Below are 12,119 nucleotides of genomic sequence, written 5' to 3'. Positions count from 1 at the left end.
AGGGTATTTATACTTTTTGAATGTCTGGGTCTTTACCGCTATTTCAATTGATCGGTTAAAAGAATGATATGGAATATAAGGAAGGATAGTGGATAATCAATAGCCGCTGTCTACTTGACGAATCAAGGGACAATGAAGTAATTAAACTATTGATCTAATGATAATTATAGAATAGGATTGAACTGCCGTTGTTGTAATCAGGTTCCGATATAGTCTTTTAGAACGCTGGTAGGACAACAGGGCAAGATTGGCTATTGCAGAATTCTCACGTTTATTAATAGAGATCTGGTTAGACTATAATTCTGTAGTATCCAAGTTTATCCATGAATGTTCACTTTATTAGTTGTGTGGATACAACATTGCCCCCTTCTAGTTTGAAGCAAACGGTAAAAGGATAAGTGAAGATTCAGGAAAAAGTAATTGTCATACACAATAAGTGCGATAATGATCATAGGGCAGATAAATAGACATAGTATAATTGAGGGTAGATCGTAGTAGTAAGTTGTCATAAAAACCTGATAGTAAAAAAAAACCTTCTTTAGGAAAAATTGTCTTAGGGAAAAAGACGGTCAACTACTTAGACAATTTAACGTCTTGATCTCTTGCTTCTACTGTGATGATCACGAGTAGGAACGGTACGTTTGGGTAATCTTGCTTTCTTTGAGACAGCAGTATTATTACCTGCTTGACGACGAGCCCAATATGTTTCAATTGAAGATCGATCATCAAAACTAGAAGTAGGTTCCCAAGTGTAATCCATAGGATCATCGTATCCTTTCCAATGAACAAGGTACTGGTAATTACCTGGAGTTCCTTTGTGTTGTATAATTGCTTGAATCTCATAATGTTGGTCATCGATTGATTCTGCACTTTTATTGCTGGGTAATGCAATAAGTTTTAAGTGTGAGGTTGGTACATCTCTTGATAAGAGGTTATTTTGTTTGTCAACTAATATGTAACTGCCATTAGTTGTCATTCCACTTATATAAAAAGGACCTTCGTAATACGGATCAGTTTTGTTTTCCTTATTCACATTTTTAATCATGACTTCACTATGGAGTGGGAATGGTGTGTGAACGATTTTGTTTGTTTTCATAAAATATGCATTGTCTACATCCTGAGTTTCCTTAATGCGTTTAGCAAGAGCAGGGATAACGACTTCAGTAGCATATTTAAGTCTGTTTTCTATTGCTTTAGAATCTACAGCTTCACTTCTAAGAGTGGGTTTAATATGAGAATAATCTTTCATATCATTTGGTACTTTATTGAAGATTACTGTATATGGTCTACTCTTATGAAGTCTGGAATATTTCAGATTCATAGCATATTGGGTTGCAGGTACATATAGATCCCAATCTTCTTTTCTTCCTTGTAACTGTTTAACAATAGTCTTTTTAGCAATTCCTACAAATGCTTCATTGACTGAGTTACCAAGGGGATTAAAAGGGTTAGACACTCTCTTATCGATACCACTGTTATTAATAAGTTCAGTGACGATGGTAGCAGTAAACTCTTTTCCGTTATCACTAGCAATGACCTTAGGCCAGCCGAAAGTACAGAAGATATCAACAAGCTGTTTGGCAATAGTAAGAGCTTGTTTATCAGGAATGGCTTTCAAGATAGTAAAGCGAGAAAATAAATCAACCATGACAAGAAGGAAATTATTTCCGCTCGTAGATGTTATATTAAAAGTGCCGAGGTCCATAACCCAATGATCTAGAGGTCCGTCAGGTAGGATACTTCTAGGGGGATGATAACCTGTTTTGGCAATATTAAACATTTTACATTCGTGACACTTGGATATGACATCCTGAATATCTTGACGTAAATTAGTCCAATGGAGTTTATCACCATGAATGGTTTGTTCTATGGCTTTAATTCCATAATGGCCTAATAAGTGAGCCTTTAATATTATATCTTTTCTTTCCTCAGGAGGAGGTGTGATATAATCTTCATATTGCAAAGCGCGATGCAATAAGGGTTTTGATGATGATGATGATGTTGCAGAAGTGACTGCATATGTTTGTGTTTCATAACTTTTAGATTTTTCTTTAAAAGTTGGTTTTCTTTTTTCTTTTTCTTTACCACGGATACTGTAGATGGCAACATTGTTGACATTGTTACCCCCCTCCAGTTTATTGTCATCTGGGAATAAACGACTAAGTGCGTCTGGGATAATATTCTTAATGCCAGGACAATGAACAATATCAAAGGAATATTCGAAAATTGTTTCAAACCAAACAAGCATGGCAGCATTTGGAACAACTTGCTTCTTGATGTAAATCAAGGCTTTGTGATCAGTTGTCAAGGTAAAATGACGGTTATATAACCATTTATTATATCTCTCAAACATGAATACAATCGCTAACAACTCTCGTTTGTTTGTATGATAACGACGTTCGGTAGGAGAAAGAGATCTTGCAGCAAAGGCGTTATATTGAATGACTTGGTCGATGACTTGATAAACGACACCGCCGATACCATAAGCACTAGCATCTGTTGCGACGTAGAATGGGTACTTAAGGTTAGGAATGTGAATAACTGGGGCATTCACCAAGGCATCCTTAATGTTACGAAAACTGCATTCATGGGTTTCATTCCAAATTCCTTTTAAAGAATTAAGAGATCGTAACCGGTCAAGTGGAGCAGTCAAGCGAGAAAACATAGGTAAACTATTACGGAAATAGTTTGCAAATCCAAGAAAACTCATGACTTGTCTACCAGTTTTAGGTGTGGGCCAAGAATGTATATTTGTCAGTTTACGTTGATCAGGGATTAGAGAACCATTGTTACCAATAGTCCATCCAAGAATGTTTACACAACTTTGTGCAAAATGTGTCTTTTCAACATTAATAATTAAGTTTGCAGCAGTAAGACGTTTCAACACTTCACGGACATACTCAATATGTTGATTCATGTCACCAGAGCTGAAGACACATAGATCATCAATATAGAGTGCAGTGTAGGGAAGATCTGCGAACAAATTTGTAAGAACACGCTGTACAATGTTACCGGTACTTGTCAAGCCAAAAGGACAATGACGAAATTGATACTGCATACCAGTGAATGGATGAGTAAATGCGGTTTTAGGTCTATCAGATTCTTGGATAAGAAAACGATGAAAGCATGCTCGTATGTCGAAAGTAGTAAATATAGTAGCAGAACCCATACGTTGATGAAGATCACTGATTAGAGGTAAAGGCATTCTATCAACATTCTTCACGAGTTGGTTAAGCATACGTGGATCAATAACTGCTCTTTTCTTAGTGTATAATCCGTTAACATCCTTTTTTCCAACAAGAAAAATAGGGTTGTTGAAGCGAGTATTGGAAGGAGCAGGTTCAATGACACAATCATCCAACCAAGTTTGAATTTGGTCTTCCATGATTTTTCTGTTAGCAATAGCAATATCGGGTTGTCTTCGATAAGCAAAGGCATTGGGTTCAGTATCAAGAGTAATGATAGCACCAGGTAAATTACAATGAGAAGACATGGGGATACTCGTATTAGCATCTAACAAAGGTTGAATAGTGCTCATCAATTGCTGTCTTTCCTGTTTAGTGCCAACAGGAGTTTCATTTGGCTTATAGTCATCAGGGTTAACTGGATCAGGTATTTTAGGAATATTAGAATTTAACCAAGAAGTGGCTAATCCTGTTAAACCTATTCTTAGTTTAGGCAAAATGTCAAGTCCTAAACAAATGGGGACATCACTGCTAAAATCAAACACTTCAAATTCATATGGCAAACGGATTTGGTTATAATAAACAGTAAGATTTATTATGCCTAACCGGCTTACAATACTTGAACTATTATGTCCTAACTTGATCGATCCTGGATTAGGTGTTGGAACTAAACCAAGCGACGAACAGAACGAAGGAGACACACACGAAAAAGTTGAACCGGTATCAATCATGGCCCATGTTTTGATGTGCTCTACAATAATAGGAACATAAAGCGTATTAGTGTTTGAAGGCGCTTTAGAAAAGATGTGATGTGTAATGTACTTACAGGCCTGAGCAGCTTCAGCCACAGTAAGGGCTTCTGCAACATCAATGTCCATATCATCCGACGAATCGGGAACAGAGACAACGGGACCAGCAGCATCAGTCTTACGACCGGAAGAAGCATCACTACTACTTGTAGTAGGAGTGGCAGAAGAACCAACAGAGGCAGAAACATCGTTACCAGAAGAGGCAACGGAAGACAAGGAAGAAGCAGGGGATCGACTCATTCCGCGAAACAAATGAGAAGGCCCAGCAAGATCAGAGTCGTCAGCCGAAGAGCCAGTTGAGCGACCCTTTCCTTTGCATCGATGACCAGGACGCCAGTTGTCAGCACCACAAGAGCGGCACGGACGTCCCAAACCGGAAGGTTGGTTTCTTGGATTCCACTGAGAGGCAGCAGAACCAGAGGAGACATCAACTTGGGTAGAACCCGAAGAAGGAGAAAGAGAGGAAGATTTCTTCATAGCACGACATTCATCGTTGCTATGGGTGGTGGTCTTATGGAAGCTGCAATACTTCCTAGAAGCCTTTGGATAAGGTGCAGCACGAACAGCAGAACCAGAGACAAAAGCAGAGGATTTCTTCCGACCAGAAGAAGAGGAGTCATTGACCATGGAGGGGCCAGCAGAAGTGTGAGAAGCGTTAGCAACTCTACGTACTTTGTACAATGAATGGTACAAAGTCTTGGCCAACTTGACAACGTAGTCGACCGATTCTTTTTGCGCATCCGTACAATTGGCTAAGGACACGATCACCTTCTTGTAAATGTCGGCCTGAAGACCGATCAGAAAGCAACGAGTCAAGACACAGCGATCTTGGATTTGTGCCAAGCGACGGAGGTTGTTGAAACGTTCAACGTATTGGTCAACAGTCTCAGCAGCAGTCATGGAGATGCGTAACAACTCCGTTGTAGACGTGGCCTTTTCTTCAGCCGAACCAACACCATAATGGCCAGTAAAAGCCTTTTTGAACTGACTCCACGTATGGACATCCTCCTTTTCTTGATATTCATCAAGCCAAGTACGTTGACTAGACGACAAGCAGGGAGGGAGAAGACGAAGCCAGTGCTGATCAAGATCAAGACCATGTGCGAACATCACGTCCTGAAACTTTTTTAAGCAGTGCTTAACATCCACAGAGACAGGGGCAGATGGGTCAAAGACCGCACCCTTCCACTGCATGAGGGGTAGGTTTGGAGGTACAACATTCAAGGCTGCAGGGGCAACCTGAGGTGCACCAGTCCAAGCGGTAGGAACAGCATGGGTCATAGCTCGTTGGAGGAGATATCTAGTATGAACTAGTCTCTCTAGGTCCTTGGAGCAGGCTTCGTACTTGGCGCGCACCATGCTATCTTCCTCTGACTCAGGGGTCGTGGAAAGAAGACGAACAGACAAGTTAAGGATAACTTGGGTGGCACCGATGATGGTGGAATCCAACTCCTCAATAGAAGAGTGGATGGATGGAGCTGCGATTCTAGGCTCAAAAGAACCAGAAGAAACTGCGGACGTGGTCATTCCAGAGGACTGTGCCTCTGAAGATAAGGTAGATACATCTGACATACGACGGGCGTTATCAGGATAAGTTTTATCATTACTACTGGAAGAACCAGCAGCAGCAGAGTTAAAGTCATTTGAGTTTGACATAGTGGTAAGGTAGGTAGTAATAAAAAGAGGGTTGTTTTTAAAAATAAAGTCAATAAAGAATTCACAAAAAAAAATGTTTTGCCAAATATGAAATAGAAGACAAAAACTACAAAAAGACGATAGTTGTGAAACTAAAGATTATATATGACTTTATTAATAAAAATATTGAGGGTATTTATACTTTTTGAATGTCTGGGTCTTTACCGCTATTTCAATTGATCGGTTAAAAGAATGATATGGAATATAAGGAAGGATAGTGGATAATCAATAGCCGCTGTCTACTTGACGAATCAAGGGACAATGAAGTAATTAAACTATTGATCTAATGATAATTATAGAATAGGATTGAACTGCCGTTGTTGTAATCAGGTTCCGATATAGTCTTTTAGAACGCTGGTAGGACAACAGGGCAAGATTGGCTATTGCAGAATTCTCACGTTTATTAATAGAGATCTGGTTAGACTATAATTCTGTAGTATCCAAGTTTATCCATGAATGTTCACTTTATTAGTTGTGTGGATACAACATATAGCAATGAAATATACTTCATTCGAAAGAGCAAACTCTGTACAATCATATGGTAACACAGACATCACCGTAGACCCAATATACTGGTAGTAATTGGCACTTAAAGTCCGATGGTACATGCGACCAGTTTTGACGGCGTTTGTAAGTAACATAATATAGTCACAAAAATGTGGCTTAATTGCAATTTTTTCATATTTTTTTCTTCTCTTTCTTCTTTCATCGTAATATTATTTACATGTAAGTGTTTTTTTGTTAAATTGCAGCACTCCATTAAGACATTATACCATTGCAGATCCGACATGCGTGCAATTTCAAATGACAAAGTAAACAGCATCTACTCATTGCTGAGATTCAAGAAGTCAAACAGCAAAATAGCGAAACAAGTTGGTGTTAGTCGTACCACTGTTCAGAATTACCGCTCATCTCTTAAGATGAGTGGAAATGTTGATGAAGGTGGTCGCCCATCTCTAATTAGCCAACGCATGGTGAACTACATCCGGAGATTAGTCACCTTAGGAAGAAAAAATAACGCTATAGAGATCCAAAAAGCTCTAAAAGAAGAATTTGGAATGTCTGTAAGTGACAGTACCGTACGCCGCGTTCTTAAAAAAGCTGGCTTTATAGCGTTTGTCAAGCCTCAAAAACCTTTGCTACGCGGCCAAAACATCGTGAAACGCCTTCAGTGGGCCAAATCGCACCAACATTGGACTGTGGATGACTGGAAACGGATCATATTCTCTGATGAGACTAAAGTAAATCGTTTTGCATCCGACGGAAAGGCTTATGCATGGAAACTACCCCATGAGGAATTGAACTCGCGACATGTACAGCAAACCGTCAAGCATGGAGGCGGCAATATCATGGTCTGGAGCTGCATTACATGGGAAGGAGTTGGGTGGATAGTTGATGTAGGTCATCGTATGAATAGCGAAGGCTACCTTGAGGTCTTAAAAGATGACTTACTCAAGACAATGGAAAGTTATAGCTTGGATTCCTCCAAAATGGTGTTTCAGCAGGACAATGATCCGAAGCATACATCGAAGGTAGTGAAAGAATGGATTGACCAGCAGCCATTTGAAGCATTGAAATGGCCTCCTCAATCGCCAGACCTAAATCCCATAGAGCATATGTGGGCTCATTTAAAGAGAGAGCTATTTCATAGCTATGAGACACCACCAAGTAGTATGCATGTGCTATGGGAGCGTATAGGCCAGACCTGGTATGCCATTTCTAAAGAAGAATGCCAGAAATACATCGAAAGTATGCCGAAAAGGCGTGCTGCAGTCATTAGAGCAAAAGGTCTTTGGACTAAATACTGATTTTTTTAAATAAAGTGTGTAAAAACGTTGACTTATAAATGCCGTCAAAACTGGTCGCATGTACCATCGGACTTTAAGTGCCAATTACTACCAGTATATTGGGTCTACGGTGATGTCTGTGTTACCATATGATTGTACAGAGTTTGCTCTTTCGAATGGAGTATATTTCATTGCTATAGACTAAGAAATGAAGAAGAAGATAGCGCGTATAGGCAAAATATGAAAACATGCGACCAGTTTTGACGGCCACTGTATTATCCTTCCAGCAGCTTCGATCAAGCCTTAAAAGCAAGCTTTGATTTGTTAATGTCGTTACACAATCACCAAATCTATACCAACCGACAGTACCTATGTGGAAACTTGTTGTACAAACATGTCTATAATGTAGCTACAATACATATTGTGACTTCGTTTTTTAACAGCCACGAAATTCGATTTAAGGGTATTTTCTATTTAAGGGTGGATATTCAAAAAATTTTGGCCACCCTTAAATAGAGCGGGTACTGTAAAAGATTATGGGTATTTATACTATTATGAGGAATGTGGAATATGATTCTTATTAAATTGAGGGTTTTGTTTATAATTAAAAAGAATGTGCCCTAAGGGCCGATAATGTCATGACAAGTATTGACCAACAAGTACAAGGCCCCTATGGCAAATAAGGGAAAGTTTAAACCCAAGCCATGTACTTACTGCCACAAGGATTGGTTCCAAGGTCATAAGTGCAAAGAGTTCTTACAGTAGGTCAAAAAAATGCTGCAAGGAATTGCAAAATTCATGTTTTACAGCTGCTTGTCTATGGATACTGCACCAAACTATCTCAAACTTTGACTATTTGTGCCACAATAGGAAGGGCATTTATTTGTCAGTTTTGGGATATGGGCAATGGTTATTGGTGGAATTTGATACTGCTGAAGGTAGTATTTTAAACATCCTGTATTTTTTGCTTGTTTACATATGTTTGAAATAATGAATTTTAATACGACCCAACCGGTTGCCATCACAATTTTTCTCACTTTTGACGTGATTAGAATGCTACCTGTATTTAAGAGTGCTTACAATTCCTTTATTTTAAATTTTATATTCCTTTGTTTAAATTATTTCTCTTTTTTACCCTATCGTCAATTGCATGCATAAATGACAGTCAGAGGAGAAAGTAAACGATCTCAAACAGACATTAACCGGATTCACATCAAAATATGATATTGCTAAGGAGACTGGATTACATGAATCAACTGTTAGCAGATACTTTATAACGTTGTTTTCAAGTAGGAAAGTGAGCACAGGTCATAGACCTGCAGTAGTCTCCAAAGTGACGAAGCGGTTAATCAAAAGAAAAGTCATGGAAGGGGTTCTAAAGGCTTCTAAAGAGGTGTACCGGGAGCTGGTTGGATTTGGCTATGATATCTCATACCAGTCAGAAATTAACGTACTGAAATCAATGGAGTTCCATTTTCTGATAGAAAAAAAGGAGCCATTTCAGACAAAAGTGCATACGTAGCATCAGTTAAAATGGAATAAGGAACATCAGGATTTGGCAATGGTTGACTGACAGCAAACAGTGTACTTTAATGAAACCAAGATCAACGTATAGGGCTTTGATGGTGGTGATCACTATCGGAAAAGGCCAAGTGACCTTTTTCAACATCATGACCTGGATTTTGTAATCCAGCATGAAGCTAGCAAATTGATGTCCTGGTGTTGTATAGCCTTTGAAGGACCAGGATATGCTTGCTAGATCTACGATGGAAAGTTGTACTCGGGTGTTTACTAGCATATTTTGAACACTACGTTTCATGATAGTATGAAGTACTACAATTTCGACTGGTCCAACATTTACTTTTAGCATGACAATGACCCAAAGCACAAGGCATAATCTACAATAGCCTAGTTATGTAGTCACCAAGAGAGCTATGTTAACTATTGGCCAGCTTAGATCCCCGACTTAAATTCAATCGAGCACGTACGGCATCCATTAAGGTTGCAGCTCAAATATTACGAATATAGAGCAAAGAACACGGATGTGCTTTGGGAACGAGTTGAGGAAATATGAATTGACTTCAATAAATAACTTTGCGAAAATCATGTAGATAACATTTCGGAAAGAACTCAAGAGATTATTAATAGAAAAGGAGGACCAACTAAATATTAATAAATAAGTTCATTCCGTTCAAATTTTCATTTTTTCAAATTTTCAAATTGCGCGCCTCATACTTCCTTCAATACTTATCCAATAGGGCATAAACTCTTTCGGATTTTTCAAGACATGTAGAAGATTTACTATGTGGGAACAGAGGCAGTTTGTGCCATTGTAACAGGATGTGCGCTACAAAAACCAAGAAAAATGGATTCCTTGCAGCAGTTTTGTGACCTACTGTATATATATAATTTTTTTTTTAATGAAGAAGTTCTTCTGTTTCATTATCTAGGTCATTTGTTTCTATTCGTTGCTGCTCCGATCTCCATTGCGAATTTGGAAAAGAATATGGCTTAAGCCTGTTACCATGTACCCTTCTAATTTTGGTGTCCGTTGTCTCTGTATTTTTGATATGATATGTTCCCTTGCCTAAGACATGATGAATGATATATGGGCCTTCCCATTTGTCTTGCAATTTTCCAGACCAAGAGGTTGATAGGTAGTCCTTATATATTAATACTACGTCTCCAATGTGGAATGGAGGCTTTAACTCTTTTCTATGATCTAGGAGTTTGCTTTCGATTACCTTTTTCTGAGCTGCTTGTGTGGTCTTGATAGCTTTCGCGGCTTGATCCCTTATTCTATTTAAGTTGTAGATCTGATGTGCTGTTCTATGACCCAAAGTTGCTTCGAATTTCGGCGAATTCTTTTCATAAACGTGATGCTTCAAATCAAATGGTGTTTTGGGTTCGTATCCATACATTAGGAAAAACGGACTTTGCTTAGTAGTAGCTTGTTTCATGGATCGATAAGCAAATAGCGTTGCTGGTAGGTACTGATCCCAGTCTTCCTTTTCATTGTCTTCTCGACATTGCAAAATTTGACCTAAAGTACGATTAAATCGTTCGATAAGACCATTACTTTGTGGATTATAGGGTGTTGTTGTTTTGTGAATAATTGAGTAATTTTGACACACCTGACGTATTAGATCGCTTAAAAAGGGTTTTCCGTTGTCGGACACTATTATCGTTGGACATCCATGTCGACATATGATCTCTTCATAAAGGAACAATGCAATCTCCGATGAAGTTTGAAAACGCATTGGTCTTGCCTCGACATATTTTGTTAAATAATCAATTCCTGCAATTATATATCTGTACCCTGCTCTAGATGCTTGCACGTGTTTTACATCTAATGCGATTCGATCAAATGGCTTCGTAGAAACAGGTATTGGATACAATTCTTCCTTGAGCGATTTATTTCCATGCATTTGACATCGAAGACATTTTCTAGTATATTCTTGTATGTCGTGTGACATATTTTCCCAAAAATACCGAGTAGCAATTTTGTGCAACGTATTATTATATGCGAGATGTCCTCCCAATGGATGTTGATGGTATGTGTGTATAATGTCTTCTGCTTCTTCTTTGTTCAGCACCTTGCGAATTATCCCGTTTGCTGTATTGTATCGATAAAGGGTATCTTTGTAAATGGTGTAATTGACAGATTCCTTTTCTATATATTTCTTTAATTTTCTTGTTGTATTATCAGGCACCTTGAGTGTGACTAGGTATTGTTTCAGGGCTTGTACCTTTTCTTTTTCCATTGTGAATTTTGTGTAGTGTTTGATTGTGTTTGAGGTTGTACGAAGTTGTGTGAATTCAGATAGAATTTTTTTTTCTTTTTCCTCTTTTTTTTTGAGTGATTTTGTTACGTTTTTGTTTCAACTACCCCTCCCATCCACCTTGTAGTTTTGTTAAAATATATATATCAAATGATTTCAACATAGTTGCTTAGCGTTATAGCCACTTTTGTTCAATATCCTAATCTGGACAGGAAGTCGGCACTTTCATTGACTCGTCCAGGCCGATACTTAATTTCGTATTGGCAAGGGCAAAAGATAGGTCCCGGAGATCGTTGGTCCCAATTAAGCTCCGATCTGCATGAAACTCCGAATATACATTCTTGTATCCCGTAGCATCTCTGATGCCAAATTTGGTAAGATTTCATTCAGCGCATCAGATTCTATTGGCCATTGAATTCACCTAGTCTACCGCCTACAGAAGTGAGTGATTTATCCAAGAATAAAAAGGAACAAGAGAGGACGAGACTCGATAAAGAGATTGTTTTATTTAATAAGAAAATTGTACTCTATTTATACTTTTCATACACGGATAATATTTCATGTCATGGATTAATAATTAATGAGTATGATATAGCTGATGACAAATAGATAAGGGTTACGTGTTCTTCTATTGTTATATTTGTCATAGAATACTCGTATATGATTGACTGCGGCTGACTGTGATTTAGTTCCTGGATTTAATGTAGTTTAACCGTGCAATTACGCAGCATCTTATCCTTAATGAAGATTATCCGAATTAACCTGTAGCTTGTCTATTGGGTACATTTACATGTAGCTTATTAATACTGTTTTCATATCGAGTTATGAATGATGGATACATCAGTGAGGGTCAGTTGTGAT

At 38.4% G+C, this 12,119-nt stretch overlaps 4 protein-coding genes across 4 annotated transcripts; all 4 read right to left on the bottom strand.

The window, feature by feature from the left end:
* Window positions 1-586: 586 nt before the first annotated feature.
* On the bottom strand, window positions 587-5,650 carry RO3G_10555 (uncharacterized protein; the record flags this gene model as incomplete). The annotated part of the gene is made up of 2 exons (XM_067665140.1): window positions 587-3,852; window positions 4,012-5,650. 2 exons carry the CDS (start codon window positions 5,648-5,650, stop codon window positions 587-589), a joined length of 4,905 nt encoding a protein of 1,634 aa, XP_067521241.1.
* Window positions 5,651-7,141: 1,491 nt separating this feature from the next.
* RO3G_10554 (uncharacterized protein) lies at window positions 7,142-7,252 on the bottom strand (the record flags this gene model as incomplete). Its single annotated transcript, XM_067665139.1, has 1 exon — window positions 7,142-7,252. One exon carries the CDS (start codon window positions 7,250-7,252, stop codon window positions 7,142-7,144), a length of 111 nt encoding a protein of 36 aa, XP_067521240.1.
* A 1,752-nt stretch (window positions 7,253-9,004) lies between these two features.
* Window positions 9,005-9,807, bottom strand: RO3G_10553 (uncharacterized protein; the record flags this gene model as incomplete). The annotated part of the gene is made up of 4 exons (XM_067665138.1): window positions 9,005-9,237; window positions 9,338-9,374; window positions 9,497-9,638; window positions 9,779-9,807. 4 exons carry the CDS (start codon window positions 9,805-9,807, stop codon window positions 9,005-9,007), a joined length of 441 nt encoding a protein of 146 aa, XP_067521239.1.
* An 86-nt stretch (window positions 9,808-9,893) lies between these two features.
* Window positions 9,894-11,240, bottom strand: RO3G_10552 (uncharacterized protein; the record flags this gene model as incomplete). Its single annotated transcript, XM_067665137.1, has 1 exon — window positions 9,894-11,240. One exon carries the CDS (start codon window positions 11,238-11,240, stop codon window positions 9,894-9,896), a length of 1,347 nt encoding a protein of 448 aa, XP_067521238.1.
* Between the last annotated feature and the right edge of the window lie 879 nt (window positions 11,241-12,119).

This window comes from Rhizopus delemar, genomic scaffold (assembly GCF_000149305.1).
Source record: "Rhizopus delemar RA 99-880 supercont3.8 genomic scaffold, whole genome shotgun sequence".
NCBI lineage: Eukaryota > Fungi > Mucoromycota > Mucoromycetes > Mucorales > Rhizopodaceae > Rhizopus > Rhizopus delemar.
Note: the sequence above shows the minus strand (reverse complement) of the source record. Positions and strands in the feature narration are given on the sequence as shown.